Below are 24952 nucleotides of genomic sequence, written 5' to 3'. Positions count from 1 at the left end.
GGGGCAAAATGGGTAATAAACGTTGGAAAGAAATTAATATAGGAGGTTTGATTTGCTCAACTTCCCCCTCCAACTCTTCACCCACTTTCTTCCAAAATTTAATTTTCTGTTTGGTTGCTCAAATTCTCAACTCAGTCGTTCATAACTTATAACTCTACGACGTCGTCTCTGTACTGAAACCATTTACTGATTTTAAAAACAATAAAAAAGATTATAACCCAAAATCATAGTGACTTCTTTTTTTTTATTATTGATTACCAAAAAGAACCATATGGTGAAAGAAGTTTTGCATCTACATGACAGATTTGAACAATGTTAAAAGCTTTACGAAATTATACAATACATTCGGTTAAAAAATAGAAAAAGAAAAAGTAGTAAAAAAATAATAATAATAAAAGAAGAAGATAAACTAATGAAAAATAGCTAAAATTTTATTCAGATGCTTCCTTTTGTTGGGTGGACGACATTCCACATGCCATTACTATAAATAGCACGACAATACAATTAATGGGATAAAGCCATTATCAAGAAAGAACAGACCGCATTCATGTGAAACTCAAACGAAAATTTAACTCCAAAATTCCTAGTTCATGGTACAAAGTTAAACGAAAGAAAAATAAAATAATGTGTGGCTAATTTCATTTTCTTCTTCTTGATGGAGGATTAGAGACATTAACGGTTAATTGGAGTGTGCATTCGCTCAACGATTCTATTCACTGCATCACGGGACATCACTAGTGTATCATGCAGCAGAATGCTGTAGACATTCAAACCCTGCAAGACATGTAAAAACAGGTATAAAAAAACACAGCCTCCCATTGTAGACAATTGGAAAACTTCAAAATCATGGATGCAAGAAAACTTATGGTGAACATATTGGAATATGTGAACCCAATAAAGAAGTTGCAAGTGGAAATGATTTCACGTCGAAAAGAAAATCAATGTTACTAGAAGGGTAAATGCTGCTACTTAACAATGGAAACAAATAGTTTCATCGATACTTTTGGACAGGAGAGTCAACTTACTAATCAAAAACAACAGTCTGGGGACCAACAATAAAAGAACTATTCTGAATAATTCATTAAAAGCTGCTTTCATTTGTTAAATTCAAGAGCAAATTTCATTTGGAATTTAAACAATATATTATCATAGAGTGTTTCCTATCCCTGATCCATTGGAAACAAGAAATGAACGTGATGCATTCACACAAAGCGTATGAACTGGATAGAGGTTGCAACTCCAGCCTACACTTAAGGGATCAGAAGTGCAACTTACAATTGAGGGCAGTATATTCGCATAATGTAAATTTTGTGTCGCCAACCTCAGCTTTTCACTTATGGGACCACCATCGACCAGCAGAACTTTCTTGGTATTCTCCATTTCCTTGATGTGGTTCACAATATTCTTGGTCTTGTGTGTGGGTAACTCTAAGTCCTCATAAACCAGAAGCTGTGATTTTGTACAATTTCACTTGTTAGCCTTTTTACACAGCATATAAATCAATCTCTCAATACTCAAATCACAATTGAACCTCACTAAACATATCTAACTATAGGCTGTGCACTTATGTTTCTCACTTCTTCGAAGGACCCCTAGAGTAATTAAAGCTCCACACTGACCAGAAACCCACTTCAATCCCAGAATACCACTCCCTACTTATAAAGACCATATTATTAAGGAACAACACTAGAACAGACACCCAGAAGTATTACAAGTGAACTAAAGAAACAGAAAACAAAATAAGCAAGCATCATTTCTCCTCACTCCAATATCCCAAAGAAATCACCTAGCTCATATTTAGCTTACAACAAGAACATTTTCATAATCCAGAATGCAAAATCAGTACTTTCCAGAAACAAAAAGTCCTTTTCTTATTTTTTTTCTTATTTCCATTTTTTTTTTTTTTTTGTGTGTGTGTGTGTGTGTGTGAGAGAGAGAGAGAGAGAGAGATGCAGAGAGAGAGAGAGAGAGAGGAAAACTGGCCTTTCCCTCAGCTGCACGAGCTGTCAGAGCAATCTTCAGCCCTAGCCGTCGAACCTTCTTATTCAACTTAAAAGCATGACTTCGGGGCTTAGGACCATGCATTATAGCACCTCCCCTAAACTGTTAGCCATTTGAGTCCATCATGGTCCATCCAAAAGCATCTTGTTGAGATTGTAACAATAAAAAATAGATAAATAAATAAACCAAAAGATAATTGAATACCTGAGGGCCACGTAAAGTTCCATGCCGTGCACGACCAGTACCCTTCTGTCTCCATGGCTTTCTTCCAGTTCCACTAACCTCACTAATAGTTTTAGTCGAATGTGTTCCCTGTAAACATATCAATTAGCATAAGCTCTATTACACACTCATGAACAATGTAATCCACAACACTTCACCTATAAATTGTTCACCTATAAATTGCATATTCCACAACACCTTACCTATAAATTGCATATGTTACATAGAGATGCCAATTCAGTAGTATATTAGATGGACATAAACTCTCATGCAAGATATAACACACATAAAAGAAAAGTAGGAACAAGTAACAGGTCCATCAATGTGAAGGTGACATGCCAAAACTGCATAGAACACCCTCACCCTCCCTTTCAAAAAATAAAAAGGCCCCACAAAAGAAAGAAACCAGGACAGTTTAAAATAGTAGAAGAATTAGCAGGTTAAAAGTTCAAATGGCTATGGCATGCACTGGTAAATGACTCAGTTATATAAATATTACGACATATATAATGTAGTACTAAGACCTCCAATATCTGTCACTACATGCTTCAGGCATCAATGTAATGGTTATGCAGTACCTGTTGGCGTTTCGCGAGCTGCCATAGGACTACACGATGAATAATGTCCTTCCTAATAGGTACATCAAATACATCACCAGCCAAAACCATGAAGCCTTTGTCTTCATTATGAAAATTTGTCACTGGAATGACCAGGTCCTGACAAAGTCCTAAATCAAGAGGGAATCAATTTAACAAACACAGTGATATATAGAGGGTCATTTAATGATCTAAACATGGTGATCCAACATATAATCTATTCATCTATTGAAATATATAAAATATGAGAAAATGAAAGAGAAAAAAAAAAATGTACATTAAATTCCAACTCAATGTATCGCTTTCATCCACATTATAGAATAGATTGAGAAAAATGTCGACGTAATAAACACTACAAGACTTGAGAAAAGAAAGCATTATGGTATGATTATACCGACTCCTATGGGTTGCCTAATTACCATATTGAAGAATCCACAGTTATTAAAGCTAAACCATATATTGATCTCTATTGGGCAAACTGGTGATTGCATTGCAGAATTCATTGGAACAAATAAGCAATGCAGGTAATTGGGATTCAAGCATGTAATAAAATGTCTCATTTATCATAAGTATATATAATACCTATAGTTCTTTCTGGTGCCACCAAAGGCTTCGTGGACAATAAATCAGAAGGAAATGCACCTTCACTTGATCCAGGAGTTAGGATAGAAGTTGAAAGCTTTCTTTGATAATAGAAACATGACCCAGCACCCTATATTGAAAATCAATTTAATAACAAAAAATATCAGCAACTCAAATAATAATAATAATAAAATGCCCACTAAATAATACTATGGGTTTTGCTCAAAAAAAGTACCTTGAAAATGGCCCAAGGGTCTGCAGACTTTAAGCTATCCCCTGGAAAATGGTCATGGAAATATATTTAAGAAATAAACAACTTAAAAGAAAAAAGAAAAAAAACTAAAAAGCAGAAAAAAAAATTAAAAAGTAAGAAAATATTTACCATGAAAAGCATCAAACAATGGGCAGGTTAGAGTTGGGGAATTAATGGAGCAGCGGGCAAAGGAAGATAACGAGCCAAAAGAGCGCAATAGTCTTCTGGAAGTTGAAAGAGCCATAGAAGTCTACTCTTCCGATGAGAATAATTTGCCTAGGTGGTCATCAACCGTTGAGAGAAGAAGGAGAAGAGATTCCTAACCGATTTCTTTGAAAAGCAATTGCAGAAATTTGGCTACCCAAAAATTCCGGTATCGGAGAAAAGCTAAGCCCAGATGCCGGAGAGTTAGACGGCGGGAATAATCGAGCAAAGGGGTACTAGTCTGATGGAGGCAGACGGCGGCACTTCGAGTTAACTGAGTTCGAGTTTTTTTTTTTTTTTTTTTTTTTTTTTTTTTTTTGGGTATGGTTGAGTTAATTTTAGACAACCAGATTCAAAACTATCCAAACTCATTGGGTTTTGGTCTGGTTTGGGTTTGCGTAGGCCACAGTAGGCATCAAAGCCCAAGGCCTCGTTTGGGAAGCTTAAACAAGCTTAATGTGTTCTCTAAATAGTATTTTTAGCCAATAAAAACGCTTATGCAAAAACCCCTTTTTGTCCACTTTCCTTAACCCATACGAGCCAATAAAGAAGACCAAATTACACCAAGGGCAAACCATAATATGTCTTGTTTCATTTTGTATTTTGTTTAAATTTGGAAAATTCAATTTCAAGGCCAGTGAAATATAACACTCAAAATGATTATTGGGTTACCCCCATATAAAGACTATATGAACAAATAAAGGAATATTCTTCACAATCATAACAATTACGAATGAGTGGGTTTCCATTCACACTTTTTATCTCTAACGAAAGGAATTGAACCAAATTGGAATCAACTAACAAGAATGCGGCAACTGGAGAGCAAACACAAACCTCCAAATGCCTTTTTCCAACTAAATAATATGAGCCTAGTGACAAGGAAAAACTTTACAATTACGTCACCAAAAACAAGCGTGGCATTTCTTCTTACAAATAAATTGGAACCAACCAAAACAATCGGGAATTATCCAAACAGCCCCTCAAACATAAAACTCTGAAAAATACAAAGCACTCAAGCATCATTTGTGCAGCAGATATGCATTTCACATTATTGTGCAGTTACACTTCGATTCCAGCTTTGGAGGCTTCATCGTATCCACCTTGTTAGGAGGCTCCACCATGCGTTTTAAAGGTTCAGTAGTAGAATTCTCGTCGTTCTCAGTCTTACCGGAAATTGATTTTGCATCCATCTCCACCTGCCATTGCCTGGCCTTTTGGGATTTTGTTGAGCGTTTGCCAGCTGTTCTACTGCGTAGATCCTTCTTTTCAGAATTATTGGATTTCCCCAGTATTGTAACTGTTGGCCGGGAATCTTCTAATGGGGCTGAATTTTCCTTTTCCATTGCTATGGTTGCAGCCTGAAAGGCCAGATCATGGACAATGGAGCTGCAGAAAAGTATTGTGTCTGTTGCCTCTTCAAGTGTTAAGCTTTTCGTCTTACTTCCGCTTTGACAGTCTACCACCACTGTAGATTCTTGTTCTAATAAATGTACAGTAATGTATTTGTCAGTCATATGAATTCTTAATTCCATCTCAAAACTAAGTTTAGCACATGAATATATATTCAAAAATTGAAATGCCGGAGGATGGAGGAATCTGATAAGCTTCGAGAAAAAAAAATTAAAATTAAAACAGCATAATAAATATCCTAGAAGAGGCATCATACCTAGTATGCCATGTGAATGATCAGTGGTGTTGAACTCTGGAACAGAAGCTATCATATCCCTATCAGAAAGGGTACAAACTGAACGCTCCAGAAATTCATCCATGGAGCTTTTTGATGTGAGGGAGACATTATCACTTGGTGAACAAGGGTTACTTTGGGGATAATGTTTGATTTCTATTTCTGATACCGTAATCAACGAGCTGTGAGTAGCAACCTCTTCATTGTCCACTCCATCAACCCTAACATTGAGAATGTTATGTTCCTCCTTGAAAGAAGACTCAGGACTTCTGATGGATGCTTCAACCTCTGCGATACTACTTGCACGGTCGGGCAAGTCTAGGCTATTTTCATGTGAAGCAGAGTCTTCATAATTTTGAACTGATGATACAGAGTAGTCATCTAACTGACTACCAATTGCATGACTCGGTTCAGCAGTAGATGCATCACCCGTTCTACTGCTGTCTCCATGTTCATAATCATCTTCCTCAACATCAGCTTTCCTAGTAAAAGATGTACTAGTGGCATCCGCTTCTCTACATTCTAAAGCTAGCAAATGTTCTTGAGGCGTTATGGGTGTTTCCTGTGCAACATCACTTTCCATCTTACCAACTGAAACCTTAAAATTATCTTCATGTGTGCTCGTTGAAAGACCCATTGCATGGGAAGCAAGGTTTGAAATTCCAGAAAAAGATGAACCGGTACTCTGAGATCTTGTGTTCATGTCATATCTGTGGTTTTCCATGTCTAATTTCCTGCCACTTGACTGCCGTTGCACCCGGCTCTCCGTTGATCTGGCTGAACTGAAGTCAACAGAGGATGATGCAGAGAAACTGCCATGGCCAATGGAGCTTCTCATACTTTTTGCACTATCTCTAGCATATGACAGATCATCATAAGGAATGGAAGTGGCTGTAAAACTTCTGCCTTGAACAACAGGCCCCTTGATACTGCTTGTCCTCCTGAGTAGTAAAGAAATGCCTGCACCTTCTGAAATGTCAACCTTCGAGTTAGGATAGCCATTAAAGTGATGCAATTTCTGATCCCCAGAGTCAGTCTCAGGAAGACAATGACCAAGAGCTAGTTGACCCATCTCTGAGTGGCTAGCATGCCTGTCATCACCTCCTTCCACCATTGACCTTGCAATAGAATTTTCTTGCAAATGAATATGGTTTTGCTCACTTTCAGAAGTTTTCTGTTCCTCAACATTCTCTTCATCTGGGGAACTCTTAGGTTCACCTCCATCAATATCCTGTGGCAATTCAGGAACAGCCTTAACATATTTCAAATCATCAAGAGGCTTTTCTTCTGAAATGCTCATGGACAACACAGGCAAGGTGTCAGCAACTGTAGCTGTCTCCAAAGCGGTGACACACAAAATTTTTTCCTTTCTATTGCATGCTGGACAAAGCTTAATGTCCCTTTCCTCTGAATTACTGTGATGGTACTTGCAACCACATCTAGAACAAACTGCCATGTCTTCAAGACTATCAACTTCAGGGAACTCATCCCTAACATGAGAAGCTTCAGATGTGGGACTGACTTCCACATCAATTCCATGGAGAAAGGAATCTCCACCATCAGCAGGACTACATTCAATCTTAGGGTCTCTATCAAAGTTACCATGATGAATATTGAGTGTTTCATCATGAATTTCATGCCCAGTAGCTTCATTCATCACATCAATCTTATCAAAAGCAAATACCTCCTCATGAATATCAGAGTATGGTAATTTCTCACATTCACTAGCCATATCATCCTGGTTATGATCACTTCCTTCAGTATCATGTGCAGCACTTGTACCTTGATCAGAACTTGCATTGCTGCTAGTTGTGACGGATGAGTTTCTAGAAATCAGGGAACGATGTGCAGAACTTCCTTTTCCAGCATAAAATGTGGTACTGGGGACACTTGATAATAGCGGCCTAAACATATTCTGAGGACTTTTCCGTTGATCCTGTACAGACATTGTAAAACATTAAGCCCATGAGACATTAACTACAAGGTAAGCATAGAAACATCATAATGAGTCTAAACACATTTTAAAATGACCTACAAGTTCAGTTTTCCAGTATTCCATGTATTGCATAAGCCCTTTAGAAATAGTTTCTATCAAAATAACAGCCCTGGGTGATACAATAAAGTTTACTAGTCGAGAAAAATAACATTGCAACTCATTAAAACATGGACACACATACACTTGGATCATGTAATGCAGCATTTTAAGTCTGCAACACTTAATAATGAGTTGTCCTCAACCACCAAGTTTCAAACCCACACCTTTGTACCCTCACCCAATCTCAACAAACACAAGCCCATTTCAATATATAACTCCAATCATGGCATCAACATAATAAAGCATCTCAAACCATGAACCCAACATTAATGAACTTGGTTAACAAATCCATATGAACTAAAGTAATATTATGCAAGTCCATATGCAAATGCATTGCACAACGTCATGAAGATCACTGTAAAAGCATGTACTCCAAATCTTGCACAGAAGACAACCAGAATCTAGAATTATTCTAAGTAAAAAAAACAACTCTCATTACTTCTTGATTCTGCAATTAAACCATAACAGCAGTCCAATAGCTTATAGTAAAAAGCATCAGAAATTATGAGAATAAATATTTAAAACTGACAGAAAAGAGGAAGGAAGTGATACAGAGAACATAATTCAATGAACAAAATGATAGAATACCATTTGTCGAAGGGCAAGATCAAATGATCTTTTTGGAGCAGACGAGGGGGACATTACTCTAGTTGATTTTTTGGCAATGGCCGGGGATCTGTTATTTGAAAAAGAAGCAGCAACTCTCTTTGTAGTTGACCGATCTAAACTGCCCACGGGCATGGATTGTAGTGAGTCCACATCATCATCACCAGAAGATGCTATAGAACCTTTGCTGTGGGTGCTAAAACGATCTCGATCATGACTATGAGATGAGCTGACACTTCTAGAAGCAGTTGGAGATATAGATTGCCTCCTGAATTTGGAGGAAGAATCCCTTCCATTTCTAGATGCTGGCGAGGAACCCCTTACATATGTAGCCGGTCGATCAGCAAGAGACGTACGCAGGTTGGGAGGTGCATCAGAGGAGAATCCTGGAATATTGGTTTGCCATGCTCTTATTTTTGGTGAAGCAGAGTTTCCACGACTTGTCTTTACAGGGGAAGTTCCCCTTATCCCAGGAGAGGCTGCAGAGGTACTGGATTCAACGCTCATTCTCCGAGGAGTAGGGGTAGAAGACCTTGGAGCAGGTGTTGATGGTTTACTTGGAGGAGTAGATGGCCTTGGTGATGGAGTAGCATGCCGTAAACTCGGAGTTGGGCTGGAATTACGAGCTGATGATGGTCTTCCTCTCGACTGGAGCATACTATTTCCAGAACGAGGAGATGGGCTTAAACGATTTGGACTTGCACTACCCCTACTGCTGCGGTAGCTCTTCTCCATCTGCAAAATACAGCCGTAACGTAAAACAAATTGAGAATAGCATTAAATATATGCTTTGTAGTAAACCTTTCAAAGAATGTTATCGACACAATTATATTCTATAAAAGTAATCTAACACCTACCGTGGATGATCTTGATATAGAAATGGGTTGACTACGAGGTCTGCCCCTTCGGGCAGTGCTAACTGACGGTTCCTCATCGTCCAATGAAGGAAAAAGAGGAGTGTCGGGAGGCGTTAATAACCTATCAAATCAATAACAGCAGATATCAATACCAAATGACATAATAACCAATCATATGAAAACAAAACAAAGCAGCAAGGACACTGACTTGAGCATCCTGAAAGAGATAAAACGGATATATTCCTCAAAAAATAAATAAATAAAATAACCATTCACTTTGGGCTCAGTTGAGAAATTGACAAATTGCAGAAAGTAGAATTTCCAGTTTTATGACAAGATGCTTTAATTATCTGACAGATAAGTTGCATGGTTTATATGCAGATAGAACACAGAAGCCTTGTCCTTAGTTGCTCATTAGATTAGCGTTTCCAATTTCTCAAGAGCTAATTGTACACTTTGTCTGTTTCATAAGAGTAGAATTATGGCTTGGTTGCAAGAAATCTCCATTACAATCTAGCAATCTGTTTGAATTCATGAAACACGGACAACTGGCAAATTCCTAAGTGCATATTATTATATCTAACCCTTTAAGATGAGAAGAATTGAAAATAGTTTTATAAAATCAAAAAATCAACAACAAAAAGGATTAGCATACTAGAATAAGAAAAACACAAAAACGGACGGACCAATCATAGTCATTTTTTTCCCCATCTGCATTAAGCAGGTCACTGCTCTCGCCACGTACAGGAATGGATATTCCAAGCTTAAAATCTGAAAAGTGCCTCAATTTCGTAGCTGAAATTTCAAAAAATAAAAAGAGAAAACATAACCCTGTAAGCCAGATGAAACCCAAAAAGACATTCAAAAATATCTAAGCCATGCAGAAACAAAAAATAAAAATAAAAAAGCAGGAGCTCAGCGTAGGATGTTACAAAATGAGTCGTCAAGATCATCTGAGGACTGAAGCAAGAAATTCTCTCTTTCCCGGTTTTGCATTTCGTTGAACAGAGCGAGATCATCATCTTTCTCTCTGAATAGTAATCCACCTTCAAAGCTGTGACCTCGCTTGTGATTGCTGGCTTTCGGCCCTCTCCCCGGAGAGCACCCCAATGCGGGTGAAGGAGGCATCTCAGCCACCAAAGCTACAGTCTCACAATCCCCACCTCAATTGAACAACCCGAATACTCGACAGAATAACGCATCATGTATATCCAATGAAATAATTTTAAGTCCCAATCACTTTCAACCCCCAAAAAATAAATAAATAATAAATAAAATAAACAAATTTAATCCTTCTGTTTTCGAGAATAATTTTGTAAACTTAATTAATTTCCATTTGCGAGCGACCCAATACCCATAAGAACCAAAGATGGTACGTCCAAGTCAACCCAACACCAAATCTTTGTAAATGGAATACATAATGGCAGAAATTAGCAAAAGTAACCGAAGCAACCGCACCACTCGAAATGCAGAAGCCCGCCGTCCACACCCAATCTAATAATTTTTAAAAAAATAATAATAATAACAATAATTAAACACCAACCAAAATTAAATTCAAACAATCATAAAACCCTAGATTCCCTCTGCTAAATATATGATATATCAAAAAAAAAAAAAAAAACATTGTGAAAGTAGCAATTAAACAAACCCTAATTCAGACGCAAATTGAAGTTCCGCTGACCACTCCATTTTCGAAGTTCAATTACGGAAGAGAAATTCTACCATTCTCGTAAAAAAAAAAAAAAAAACTAAAAGGTTAGTCGCGGGTGTTCCAACTTACCAAGTCAAAATTGGCTTCTAAACTCAGTTTAGGAAGCAAGCTGAGCGGCCAGTTAGATCCCAAACTTGAAGATAAGCTTAACAGTCTTCAAATGCCAACTACAACCCGACGAATGTTGTATCAAACAGTCGGATCTAAAGCATTTATTGCCTTGTCTGGGTGTACGGATCGATGAACTACTACCAAAGAGATGGATCGGTGACAAATAGCCCTAAATTTTCCAGCATTTTCTTCTTTCTCTCTCCTACGAGAAAATTTTCAAGCTACTCGTTAGAGAGAGAGTGTGTGCGTGCAAAATTTGTGAGAGAGCGTTAACTGGCTTTTGCTGTCGTTCTGGATTTGCTTCTTTCCTCCGCAGCAAGTTTCATTTTCGTTTTATTTTTCTTTTTTTTCTTTTTTTCTTTTTTTCTTTTTCCTCAATTTTCCGTTTTATTTTTTCCTCTTTTGTCTGCCATATTTTTGTCCCTTTTTCTTTTATTATTTTAATTACACTTTTTGTTTTTTCCTTATTTTTTACAATAATGCCACTTTTAACTTTAGCCACTCACTCTTTGATTGTACTTTCTATATTCAATCTACTATTTTAACCTCGCTTAATTCTCTTCTTTTTTTTCTTTTTTTTTCTTTCCTTTTATTTTCCCCCTTAATCAATTATATTCAAATTTAACGGAACAATCTTAACTTCAAATTTACTACACTTACTTTGTCTTTTTTTCTTTTTCTTTTTTGGCTTAAAAAATTTACTACATTTTTATGGAATTATTCCATACCATCTCATATCTGAATTTAAAGGGGAAAAAATATTATTTTAACAAGATAATTCAGTAAATTATTTTATTCATTGTCCAATCAATGTGTCAATTTTTAATGCAGTACTTCATTTAATTTCTGTCGTGCTTCAAAAAATGTACTTATACGAATGCAATAACTATAAGTGAAAGCTACATAAATCAAGCATCACCCCAAAAAAAAATAATAATAAGGCAAGGTCGAAATAAATAACTGAAAACTCCTGACCAGTTTATTAAAGCTAGTATATTTTAGTCCATTGTTATTAATAGATAGAATTTGCATTTTAAAGCTCTTGCAGTTTGTTGCGACAAAAATGAGCATGAAAATTAAAAACAATACCAACTCATATGGATATTTTCAGTGGCAATTGTAATGTATTTAAAATTATTATCGTTTTTTTAAAATATAAAATAAAATAAATTTATATTGTATGTGGAGAAAGTCCAATAATAAAACCACATATTTATTACTAAGGATACCAAATTCGAATCTCAACATTTATGATATTAAAAAAGAAAATCAACGGAAAAAGCAATAAAATAAATGAGGGTGTGATGAAACATGAGTAGGTGAATTAACGGAAATGAAAAAAAACAATAACACAAATATCAATTTATCAAATAATGATTTTAAATTTAAATTTCTATATTTATTGTTAAAAAATATATTGCATGTTCACCATATATACCTTTATATGTAAAAATATAAAAAAGTAATAAAATAAATGAGGTGATCAGATGAAACATGAGTTGGTGAACTCAATGAAGTTAAAAAAAATAATAATAATAAATAAAAGATAAAGATAAAGTACATAAAGTGGAACAAATTATGTGTATGAATCAAGATGCAAGAAGACAAAAAGTGTGGGACATGAAAATAAAAAAGAAAGTCAACATGACAACTTGGTTATCATTAACTCTAAACACTACTAGGAAAAAAAAAAAAAAAAAAGATGCAGAATTATGTCCTTTTAATTGGTAGGTGATTGAGATAACTTAGAAGCTTTCATTGTAATCATATCTCTTCCTTTTTTCCCCTATATATCCAATATTAGCCTTTCAAACAAAATCTCCAACCATTATTGTCTATGCAAATATTATATGTTATAGTTCCCAACTATTTTGCCCTATTTAGTATTATTCTTGCTCCATAACTACAACCATATACATTTTAACCCAAAAAAAAAAAAAATACAACCATATACATGTTTTATAATTTCTTAGCCCCAAAAAAAAAAAAAAATACATGTTTCTAATTTTTACAAAAAAAATATTTTTTAGAATATTTTAAATTTTTTAATTTTATCTTAACAGCATGAAATTGTCTAATAGCAAAAGCATTATTTAATTATCTTTTCTTCTGAATACATGTAAATAAATTGGATGGAATAATATGCAATTTTATGAAAATTAAATGGGCATATATGTAAATAGTGCAAGTTGGTTAACTATTATAAAAACTATAATAATTAAATAAAAAAAAATAGAATCACAATCAATGACGCGGACTTTTATATTAGTGTAATAATACAAATTTTTTTATGAATGGGTGTAATTTTAATCGTACCAGAAGGAATGTCACAATGGATTGAGACTCTGTTTCTTTAATTAATTAAATAAAAATAAAAATAATTAAAAAAACAAGAGTTGAACAATGTTATATTAGGTGGTGGTTGATGTTAAGCATCATTTTTAAACGGTGGTAGGAGATGGAAACCCATCAATTGGAAGCATCTATTCTCATCTTATTCATAAAAATTTCTGATTATATTTATATTCTCTCGCCCAGCCTCATTGTAGTTGAAGGCTCTGTCTAGTTCTCATTCTTAAAATTGAATAAAAAATAAATAATAAATAAAAGCGTTGACATTTATTTTTACCTTTTCATTTTCTCCTTTTAGTTTTGGCATTTGACAGCGTTGACATATTTTTAATTATGTTTTTAATCCAAAACCAAAAATTTACAAAATTTTCAACGGAATTGCAAACTTTTAAAGCTTCAATTCCCAATGCAAATCATAAAACATACTTCAACCCGTGGTATTTTTTTGACATTTTCTTCAACTTTAAACAGAAACACTTTATTTTTTCATTAATTTATTAAAATTGACAAGACGTACGTTATCAATAATATATTTATATTTATATTTTGGCCGGAGTATTGAAAAAGTTAAAAAAATTAAAAAATAAATTTGACGAACAGGACAGCATGTAAAATTTTTCATGGGAATGTTTTTATGGATTCGTTGAATTTTATCAAAAAAAACCTATTTTCATGAAAGCTTATATTTAATGAATTACGTTGATTTTAAAATATTATATGAGTACGATAATATTAATTGTTATTATATTAGTACATGAAACATGATATATATGTCAATGCCACCTAGCATATTATTCTTCGTATCGCTCATAGACTCTCATTTGATATACATGGTACTACTATATACAGGATGAAAAATAAAATAAAATAAATAATAAAATTGCTAACAATTTTATTTAGGAAAACAAAGTACTAATTAAATGCACTCTGATTATACCCTCCTAAATTCATTCCTTCTACGGTCATAGCCTACCTAATTTTTATTTTTATTTTTATTTTCATTTTTTATTTTTTATTTTTTATTTTTTTATTTTTTACTTGAAGCCTACCTAGATTATTATATATGTCAATAATAAAGGTGTCAACCAAAAAAAAAAAGAGTTGTTATATTAGTAAAATCCTAGGAGGGATGCCCCGTACGATAATATTAGAATGTTTAGAAATCAAACACTATATTTTATTTAAAAAAAAAAAAACTATGTTTGCTGGTGAAAATTTTATATATTGAAAAAAATAATGTACAGCCTATAAGTTCTGTCCATCCAAAAAATATTTTGTGATAAGTCCAGCTAATCAAATCAAGTTTGTTAACTTTTTCAATATTTTTTGTGCTTCATTTATTTATAATTTTTAATATTTAGATACTACTAAATGATAATTGGAATTAACAAAAAAATATATATATATTGTTTTTCTTTTTTTGGTTCTTTGTTGAGTTTGATGTTATAACAAGTGATGCTAACTTCAACTCCCTCTAAACTATAATTTATATATAGATATACATATTTTGGTAATATCCCTCTAAACTCTATATGGTTTGCAATATACCCGTGAACTTATTTTTAAGCACGATGGTTGTTTTTTTAATTTCATTTTTGGTTGTATACATCGTTAGTCTTTTTATATTTCTCTATTATATTTTTAATAAATTTATCACATGAATCGCACATGGAGTGAAAAATTAGGACCAAAGTGCAATATGAACATAGACAAAAATAAAAAAATTATGAAAAAAAAAAAAGATTTCTTTTACTAAAGGTAATTAATTTTTTTTAATAGATTAGTCAATTAAGTACTAAAAAAATATGTAAATGTAATTTTCAAAAAATATAAATAAAAATCTTTACACAATATAATGATTCTTAAAAAAAAAAAGTGATCAAGTATTTCTAAAAATTTTATTTTTTTGAAAAATTATTTTTATAAAATATATTTTTTATGTATTGCATTTATTTGTTATATTTGTAATTATTATTTTTGAGAAAAGGTATGTTTAATATTTTTTAATATGTATTTGTATTTTATAAAATTTGTACTATTTAAAAAATATTTTCTTAATACTTTTTTTTATTGATCTTTATTTTTTTGATATTTTATTATATGTAAAGTTTTTTATTTTAATTGCAATTGCATATATTTTAATGCTTTATTAATTTATTAAAAATATAATAATTTTTTTTATCATTTTTTATTTCAATATATATATATATATATATATTTTTTTTTTTTTCATATGAGAAATCTTGAATCATTCTCTTAAAATTTGAAGTGTGAAACGTGTATAGTTAGAAGGTTCAGCAAACCAATATCCCCTGTAATAATTGGTACAATTTATTACTTACGAAATTATGTGGCAAATGGGGACAAAACAAGATATCCATGTTTTAATCTATGATCAGGTAATATTTTATGTTATTATAAAATATTAAATTTAGATTGTACATAATAATTAAAAATAATATAAATAATATATATTGTAATGGTTACATATAATACTTTTTCAAATAAATGAACCAAATCAAAGGCAAACAAAATACACAGAACGAAAATATGTGAGAGAGATATCAAGTTAGGGATCAAAGACATGGTTAGGTGAGAAAGGCTTCCACAAATTACAGTTTTTGTGAGTCTTACTAAATGGTCTATGAAAATGGATTGAGGAAAAAAAAAAAAAAAAATTGTGGGTACACCTAAATTTCCTCAGTAGCTTTAACTAGTGATGTACAACTATAATGGATTTCACAAGAAATAATCATTGTTCTTTTTTTTTCTTTTAAATTTATTTATTTCCTGTGAATTCTTCTACTTGCAGGGTTATTCTTTTTGCTCTTTATAAAAGATTTTTTACAAAAATTTTAAAAATGGCCATTTTGTACCCATTTTTTCGTTTATTCTATATTTACAAAGGCAATACCATGTTGTCTTCTTCGATTTCTATGGATTTTCTTTTGGAAGGTGGTGCTCTTCCGGCATACTGCCGGTAGTCTTTCCATGGGTTTTCCTTTGAAACATTTTTCATTAAATTTTCTTTGGTTGATTAAGCAACCCCAATCAAATAAAATATATTTAGATTTAAAATTATTAATAGGGTTTATGGATAATAACAATTACATTTGACAGCATAAAATTTTTGTTTCAGCAATTAAAAAAAAAAATTATGAATCCAATTTTCCAATTTTGTTGGAGGTATTGTTCAATTCTGACTATCTGAATATTTTATTATTATTCACACAGATCCTATTAAATCTTAAAACTTCGGTTGGAATGTTAAAGTGAAAAAATAAATTGATTACCAAAATTTAATTTCATGAGATTTAGTTTATTGAAAATTAATTTATTTTCTAATATATTTGATGAGTAATAGAAAAATTATGATTTGTAAGTAATTAATTTAATATTATATAATAAATTAAGAGTAAGTATATATTTAAAAAAAATTTAAAATTATTTTATCTGAAATTGTTTGAAATAACACAAACAACATTTTCATATATTTTTTTATATTAATGAAAATCTAATTCGCTAAATCAATATTTTTTATTTTCATAATAAATATCAAAATAAAAAAATAATTATTTTTTTAAAAAAATTAGATTTTCATTAACTTTTCGACTATCCAAACATATCATAAAAGAACAGTAACCAGTACCATAAAATTTTTTCCAAAATTGATAGGGACATTTTTGAAACTTTACTTAAAATGTAGTGTAGAGAGCAAAAAGGGTCGTGCGAGTAGAACCTCCCCAGAATAGAAAAAAAGAAAAATAAAAAAAACTCCCTGTGATTTGAACCGCCCAGTTGGCCCAATCCGATTTATCAATTAGAAAGAAAAAGGTATAGAAGTGAAACAACGAAAAAATAAAAAATTATGTGGCGGGAAAATAAAAATGTCACAGAACAAAATCGGATTCATCGACAGTGTGTAGAAATTCTCAGTTTCCCTCTCTTTTTTCAAAGCGGTTTTCAATGGAGTCCGATTCAGATTCCGACGGTTCTCATATCTCCGCCACTCCCCCAAGAGACCTCAAACCCTCATCGCCACCACCACCGCCTCCAGAGAAGTCTCAGTCTCATCCACGTTCTGCTTTTCTATCCAGCAAATCCAGAATTCTGAGCAAACCTCCATCCTCTCGCTCTAATTCCATTCCAAAACCCAAAAACCACTCTCCCCAATCCAATGCAACCGTTTCGAAGGCCACCCGACCCGACCCACCACCGTCCGACCCATTTCCATTTCCCCCACCTGCTTCCACTCTACCTTTCAAAATCCACCGCTGGCCGTCCATTCAGAACATCGCGGTTTCTGCCTCCGATTCGCTAGAGACCCTTCCCGCCGGTTACTTCTCGAAGTCCTCGTCGTTCTCGAGAATTCGACGAGCAAGTATCGATTTTGATTGCGTAGAAGCCTACCCAGACCCATCATCTCCTTCTCCGGCGCTAATTCCACGGCCGGATGTCGAGACTGGTGGTGGGTCTGATTGCTTGGTGGAAGATTGGTTACCGGCAGAGCTCAAAGATGAAGTAGCAGTAAGCTCTGCCAAATCGGCGAAAGCCGGAAAGAAGCATTCCAATTTGATCGGTGGAAACGTGCCAATGCCGCCGGTGAAACTGCGAAAATGCGGAGGCGGCGAAGGCAACTTTGTTAAGCTGAACTTGAACCGCAATAAACGCAAATTCATGAACAAGAATAGAAGAGGGAATAGGAATTCATCGGGTGGTCGCAAATATTACAGGAGTAAGAAGAAGTTGAAAACAGAACGTGGAGGAAATGAGACTGAGAGTGTTTGTGAAGAAGGAGGTTTGGCTCCAGACTCGATACCACAGCAGAATCAAAACAAAGAGACCCAAAGAACGAAAATTAACAGTGAGCTGGTCGAAGAGGCGGTTTTGGCAGTGAGAAACGAGGCTTCGGATGAGAATTTGGTCAAGTTGTTGAGGCTGACTCATGGGTACTCTTCGTTTCGAGAAGGCCAATTAGAGGCAATCAAGATGGTGCTTTCTGGGAAGTCTTCGATGCTTGTTTTGCCAACAGGCGCCGGAAAATCGCTTTGCTATCAGTTGCCTGCTTTGGTTTTACCTGGAATAACTTTGGTTGTTAGCCCATTAGTTGCATTAATGATTGATCAGCTTAAACAGCTTCCTCCAATGATTCATGGTGGTCTTATCTGTAGCACTCAGGTAACTCTTGCTTTCTTTCTAATTGTCAAAAAAAGGCCTTTAGTTTATGTGGTAATGATGTGATTGGTTTCATTTCTCAGAAACCCGAAGAAGTTTCTGAGACAGTTAGGCGACTTCAAGAAGGAACCATAAAGGTTAGTATGGCAATAATTTTGTGGATGCAGTTTTACCTTTGCGTTAACTGGCCCTATCTTTGTCATTTCATGTTAAGATTGTTTCTCTGGATATAGATTTTGTATAATCTCTGATGATTTTTAATGTGTAGTGTTCTTTTCCATTTGAAATGTTTCATATTGATATTTCAGGTACTTTTTGTATCACCAGAAAGATTTTTGAATGTGGAATTTTTGTCAATATTTTCTGCTACTGTAGTTATATCGCTTGTTGTGGTTGATGAAGCTCACTGTATATCGGAATGGTGAGTGGTGATTACAATTTACAGCTGCTTTTTGTCTTTTTGACACATCCCATTCATGCTCTGCTTAGTGCCCTTTGGGCTGAACTTTTTGATAATGCACCTATTTTCGTTGGCTCAACTTATCCAGATTTTGAACCTTTTTTAGGTCTCACAATTTTCGGCCATCATACATGAGGCTCAGAGCATCGTTGCTTAAAGCAAAGCTCAATGCTGACTGCATTCTTGCAATGACAGCTACTGCCACAACCACAACGTTGCATGCTGTTATGTCTGCTCTAGAGATTCCTTCGACTAATCTTATTCAGAAGGCCCAGTTAAGGAACAATTTTCAATTGTCAGTATCATTGAGTAGAAATAGGCAAGTTTAGATGCCTTTTTCCTGCCTGGTTTTCACTCAATTTTTTGTGCTCTTTTGAATGGTTAACTAAACCTGTTAAATTTACCCCTTCATCCATTGCACATCTTGAATAAACTAGAATGAAAGATCTGCTGGTGCTGATAAAGTCTTCTCCACTTAAGGAAGTCCAAAGCATCATTATATACTGCAAATTTCAGGTATAGCTAACGTTAGTTTATGTATTCTATTGTGTTTTGTTAAAATGCTTCTGTTAACACTGTAATTGGATATTCTTTGGCGATAATCTATGCTGTCAATTTTTTTAGTGCATATAGTTCTGTTTAAATATTTCTCTTTCTTGTATTCTGGTTTCCAATCTCTGATCAGTACTCTGTACCTATATACTGCTGGCATGAACAGAATACTCTTGAACTAATGGTGGTTGGGTAGTTGTTATCACCCAAGATGCTACCTTTTTTCCTTTTTTACTTGTCAGATTAGATGGCTATACCTATATCTTACAATATTCGTTAGAGTGGCAATTAATTATTTCATTTTTACTTTGCAGTTTGAAACTGATACAATAAGCAAATACCTACGTGACAACAATGTTTCTGCGAAGGTTAGTTTTGTTTCCTTATACACATGTACAGAACTCTTGTTGCAAAATATAAAACCTAACTATATTACCTTGACATCTACTTAGAGTTACCACAGTGGTATCCCTGCAAAAGATCGTAGTCGGACACAGGAGTTGTTTTGTGATAACAAGATTCGAGTGGTGAGAATGTATCTGTAGTCTGTACTTACAATGAGTTGATATTAAAATTATGTTTCATTTTCCTGTATATTGGTCTTTTCACATTAGTGGTGGACACACCATTCAATTCCTTTATCAATGACTCATGCTTTGATGGAAGGTTGTTGCAACTGTGGCATTTGGGATGGGGCTTGACAAGAGCGATGTTGGAGCTGTAAGACATATTGTACTTATATCATTGTGTTTTGTTTGATATATTCTCATGAAATGTTATGTTAAAAGGCAATATCTAGCTTACATGTTGAAGTAATCCATTTTGATAGCATGCCAGTAGTACAATGAAGCTTTTAACGCATATACAGGATAGCCCAATGTTAAGTATTTTTTGTGCTCCAAGCTTATATGAAAACTCAAGCAACAAAAAGAAATGTTTTCGAAGAATTAAAAACTGGTCAATGTGCATGCATTCTTTCTTGCACCATAGCTGGAAATTAGAATTAATTACCGTTTCCCTAATCTCATAAATTTCAGGTTGTTCATTACAGTTTGCCAGAAAGCTTGGAGGAGTATGTTCAGGTTGCCATTTTCTTTTTGACTATTGGCTCTTTGATATCATGTTGCTTCTTAGAACTTTCTAAACTAAAGAATGATACTGTTCTTAGGAGATTGGACGAGCTGGACGAGATGGGAGGTTGTCCTATTGCCATCTTTTATTGGATAGTGATACATATTTCAAGCTCCGCAGTCTTATGTTCAGGTAGTGAGATAAGGATTTTTGGTATTACCTTTTTATATTTGGCTTTTGTAGCAAGATAATTGATTGACATTATTATTTTGTCAGTGATGGAGTAGATAACTATACAGTCAACAAATTCCTTTGTCAAGTTTTCACCAATGACAAAACTTTGCGTGGGAAAATATGTTCATTAGTCAAAGATTCTGCTTCTCGCAACTTTGATATGAAAGATGAGGTCCTTCCTTGCTACTTATGCTGTTCTATTTCCTAAGCTTTTTAGTTATAAATGTTGTGGGTCCAACTCTATCCCCTTGTAAACTACTATATAAGCAGTAACACATGTGCACCCAGAAATCCACTTTGCAGCACATACTTTTGGCTCATAAGATTGAATAATAATGAAACACTTCTTATCAAATTCCCTTTATCTTACTTTGTATGCCATAAGTCACTCTATTACAAACTTTTGCCTTTTGCAGGTGGTGCTCACACTACTGACATACTTGGAATTGGGTGAAGTGCAATATTTGCGTTTACTCCCACAATTAAATGTAACTTGCACTTTAAGTTTTCATAAGGTGGGTAGTATATATGTTTTCACATTTATTTTCACCTGAGAATTCTTTAAGCTTACTAGGAGGTGCTTCCACGGCACCAAACAGAATTTAAACATGCATATAGGACATGATTTGTGTAAAATGTTTGTCCATTTTGAGGGAAATATTTGATCATCTAATGGTAGTTTCTTGGAGTGCATCTTTTCTTAGATTAGTTGTTAAGACAAGCCAGTTTCATATGTTAATGTTTTCTTATCTTACTTCATAATGTTGTTATATATACGTATTATCTCTTAATATTTAGTAAATGTGGTACTTCCACATGTGCAGACTCCCCCAGCTTTGCTTGCTGAACAGGATGTTGTTATTGCAGCAATTCTGAAGAAGTGAGTATTATTAATAATTTTAAATTCACAGCAATTGAGTACATTATGTCAAAAAACATCTTGGTCATCAAATTATGCTTGTTGATTTTCAGATGTGAAATTAAGGAAGGGCAATATGTGTTTGACATACCGACTGCGGCAAATAGCATCGGATTTACAACCACTGACCTATCAAATCAGTTATTGAGTCTAAAGGTTTGGATGCTCAAAAAGCAACTCATATTTTTGACTTTTAATTTCTGATGTTAAGAACAAAGAAAGTTGGAAAAAACTGGTTAATAGTTTTTACAGGTGGTAGTAGTAATGTTCTTGTTCATCTTGTTCCTAATATCACTTGTAGTTGGAAGGTTATAAGTATGATATGCTAAGTTTTCTTTTTATTATCTTTTGCTTAATTATCAGTATGATATGCTAAGTTTTCTTTTTATTGTCTTTTGCTTGGTTAGGTTTGCTCTCGCATCATCTGGCCTCTGTATCTTGAATACTAATACAGAACTGTTTCAGTTTTTATTTCTCTTATAATGTTTGATATGCATATGGCTGTTAACGAGCTACCCTAAAAGTTGCATTGTATTTTATTTTCTCATGTTGGTGGAAAATTTTAAAGTGTCATCTTTTTCTTCCTTTGCATTTACAAAATAATGTCTATTGTTGTCCTATTTTAGTTGAAGGGAGAAGTAACATATGAGCTGAAGGACCAAGCCTTTTGCTATACAATTGTGGAAGTCCCTGCGAATTTATGTTCTCTATCAGCACATCTTACAAAATGGTTAACAGATATTGAAAGTTGTAAGGTACTCACTATTTATGTTCAATTTGTTTCTGTGTCAATATGCATGCAAATGTATACAGCAAGGAAGGTGTGGAATGGAGTACCCATTACAGCGTTATACCATAGGCAATATACACATTTGAGTGCTCTTTTTTAACCTTTTTTTTTATTTTTTTTTTTATTTTTGGGGTATATGCTTCAAGTGAAGATCCTTTAGGAATTAGGTAATCAGTTTAGCATGTCCCTTAGGTCAATCATTTATGACTTCAGATTGATGCCACAGTTGGCCTACTCATACATATAGACATGTAATCAGATATGCTTTTCTGTCAAAACCAGTTTAGTGGCTTCTTGCAGGTTTATATGCTGTGTGTTTGTGCCTGTGCCTGCATGTTCAAATGATTAATGCTCTGCTTGCAATTAGGTACGGAAGCTGGATACAATGTTTAATGCTGCTATATTTGCTGTGAATGAGTGTAAGAAGGCAAGTGGTTGCAGTGGCGTCCAGCACACATCATGTTTGCAAAGAAAAATTTTGGATTATTTTAATGACGAAGATAACTGTGATGTCACAACTAAGATGGGTCAGAGCAGGTTGGTTCTGTTCTTATCCATGACTATCATAATGGTAGATAACACTTACCTTTGAAGCTTAGTTATCCTAGTGACCCAGTATATGACAAGAATATTTTCCCTTTTTCTTCTTCTCTCTCAACGTGGAGATGTTTTGTTGACACATACTAATAATATTATCATTATTACGTGCAGCCCATTCTTGCGAGCAGATATAAAAGTAAGAATTTACAGAAATGTGCTCGAATTCTTAAGTAAGACGCCTCATGATTACATTTTAACTGGCCTTTTGTTGGTTTTCAAGGTCTTCCTGCAGGGTAATTCACAGGCTAAATTCACTCCCCGAGCTGTTGCTAGGATAATGCATGGCATTGGAAGCCCAGCTTATCCTTCTACTGTTTGGTCTAAAACCCACTTTTGGTATGTTTAACAAAATTATGTTTAAACTCGGATATTACTTCGTTTTCAATTAATGGCATGCAGTGCTGAATCAAGTGCTTCACCAAGGATGAACCTGAGCTAATATTCTAATTTTGCATTGCAGGGGAAGGTATACTCAATTAGATTTCCTGGTCGTAATGGAAGCAGCAAAAGCAGAGCTAATTAATTTTGTCAGGAAGGACGCAGTCTAGCTGTTAAGAATCATGCATCATGCTATATCAGAAGGGTAATGAAGGTGATAAATGATTGAAGTTGTCATCTATTGAGTACTTAATAGTACTTATCAATTTTTTTTCCCTGAGAAATGAAATTTAGATGTTCTGTGTACTTTGCGTTTTGGACAGATAAACAACATAGGAGGAACATCGACTAAACAATTTGACCTGCAAATGACATATATCTATGGTTTCACTCATCATAGCAATGCAGGTGGATGACCAAAACAAGAAAAACAGTAATTCAGGTGTGCTTCCCCACCCTTCCCCTATCTTTCTTTCCCTATATGGGTTTCAGTTATGCTTCACCCAACCAGCCTCTAGCCTCATCACCAAAAAACTAGCCTCTAGCATACTAATTGATTTTAATTTGGCAGAAGATGATCCATATGTTGGACTATGAAAAAGAGTAAATGAATCTTAATATATGATCACAGATTGTTTCGAGCAGAGGGATCAAATAAAAAAATTTCTGGACATCAGACAGTGAAGTAAAAAATTTATCTGCTGCTTTTGCCATTGTTTTTTGACAGGGAAGAGAGAGCCTTAAATCTGTAGAAACAGTAAGAAAAAGCTCCAGCTTGACAATGGAAGCTTTTTTGGTTTTCTATGCAGCCACTAACTATATTTGAGAGTGTTGCATCTCTATGGTTGTATCCCGTAAAGAAGAGTTGAAATTGATATAGGATAGGATAGATTGTATTCAAGTGCTCGGCCTTTAAGTCATTGGCTGAGATCAATAGGCTGTTTATGTCTCAGTAGATTCTGTAATAATGCCAATATAATAATGACAATAATTATTGCAATAATCTAAAGTAATAATTATGTTTTACTGTTTTAGCAACGTGGTATGTCTTGCAGTTTTATTTGGTGTGCTATTTTGATTAATGGTAGTATTAAAAAAAATAAAAAAATAAAAAAAGAGAGGGGAAATTATAGTACATTTAAATTGTAAATGATTTCTTGTTGGAAACTCCTAATGAAAGATAAGAAAACTATAGATAAAAATTCTGCGTAATAAATTATGTTTGTCCATTTATAGTTTTGAACACAAAATGTTATGTTTCTAAAACCAATATAAAAAGTTTATAATATATTATCCAGCTAGTAATTCGCCTCTTTAAGAAAATAAAAAGCAAGTTGGTCACGTATGGAAATATGGTTTTGGATTTTGAATCATTATTAAATTGAGAAAGTACTTCCAAAATACAAGGATAAACGCATTAAAGTATATGATTAATATGATTTTCATACTCAACAAACAAATCACTAGTCTTTCGTAAATGATAAGTGAAAAAGAAACGA

The 24952-nt window shown here is 33.9% G+C and overlaps 3 protein-coding genes across 10 annotated transcripts; 1 reads left to right on the top strand and 2 right to left on the bottom strand.

The window, feature by feature from the left end:
• Positions 1-410: 410 nt before the first annotated feature.
• On the bottom strand, positions 411-4177 carry LOC107428345 (uncharacterized). Its single transcript, XM_016038866.4, has 8 exons — positions 3784-4177; positions 3637-3677; positions 3402-3531; positions 2802-2950; positions 2206-2313; positions 1984-2103; positions 1276-1449; positions 411-774 (listed from the first exon to the last, which is right to left on the bottom strand). The coding sequence occupies exons 1-8, from the start codon at positions 3896-3898 to the stop codon at positions 673-675; spliced, it is 939 nt and encodes a 312-aa protein (XP_015894352.1). The 5' UTR covers positions 3899-4177; the 3' UTR covers positions 411-672.
• A 371-nt stretch (positions 4178-4548) lies between these two features.
• On the bottom strand, positions 4549-11324 carry LOC107428366 (uncharacterized). The gene is made up of 7 exons (XM_016038892.4): positions 10881-11324; positions 10033-10594; positions 9787-9895; positions 9101-9221; positions 8226-8978; positions 5525-7478; positions 4549-5338 (listed from the first exon to the last, which is right to left on the bottom strand). The coding sequence occupies exons 2-7, from the start codon at positions 10226-10228 to the stop codon at positions 4902-4904; spliced, it is 3570 nt and encodes a 1189-aa protein (XP_015894378.3). The 5' UTR covers positions 10229-10594; positions 10881-11324; the 3' UTR covers positions 4549-4901.
• A 5756-nt stretch (positions 11325-17080) lies between these two features.
• LOC107428323 (ATP-dependent DNA helicase Q-like 5) lies at positions 17081-24491 on the top strand. Of its 8 annotated transcripts, none has more exons than XR_003057467.3 (21): positions 17081-18452; positions 18533-18586; positions 18758-18870; positions 19016-19228; positions 19347-19425; positions 19776-19829; positions 19914-19988; positions 20128-20181; positions 20499-20543; positions 20630-20724; positions 20809-20938; positions 21183-21281; positions 21591-21646; positions 21739-21841; positions 22312-22440; positions 22843-23012; positions 23187-23211; positions 23296-23411; positions 23536-23658; positions 23777-23895; positions 24181-24491. XR_003057467.3 is itself a non-coding variant. In XM_048462372.2 (20 exons), exons 1-19 carry the CDS (start codon positions 17241-17243, stop codon positions 23621-23623), a joined length of 2910 nt encoding a protein of 969 aa, XP_048318329.2. In that variant the 5' UTR covers positions 17081-17240; the 3' UTR covers positions 23624-23658; positions 23777-24491. The 8 variants fall into 8 exon arrangements, 3 of the variants coding, with proteins under 3 accessions (XP_048318329.2, XP_048318332.2, XP_024933861.3); XR_003057466.3 differs by having other exon boundaries at positions 24025-24491; XR_003057465.3 differs by having other exon boundaries at positions 17082-18452; positions 23536-23667.
• Positions 24492-24952: the final 461 nt, after the last annotated feature.

This window comes from Ziziphus jujuba, chromosome 12, assembly GCF_031755915.1.
Source record: "Ziziphus jujuba cultivar Dongzao chromosome 12, ASM3175591v1".
NCBI lineage: Eukaryota > Viridiplantae > Streptophyta > Magnoliopsida > Rosales > Rhamnaceae > Ziziphus > Ziziphus jujuba.
This window is presented reverse-complemented; position numbering and strand designations above follow the sequence as displayed.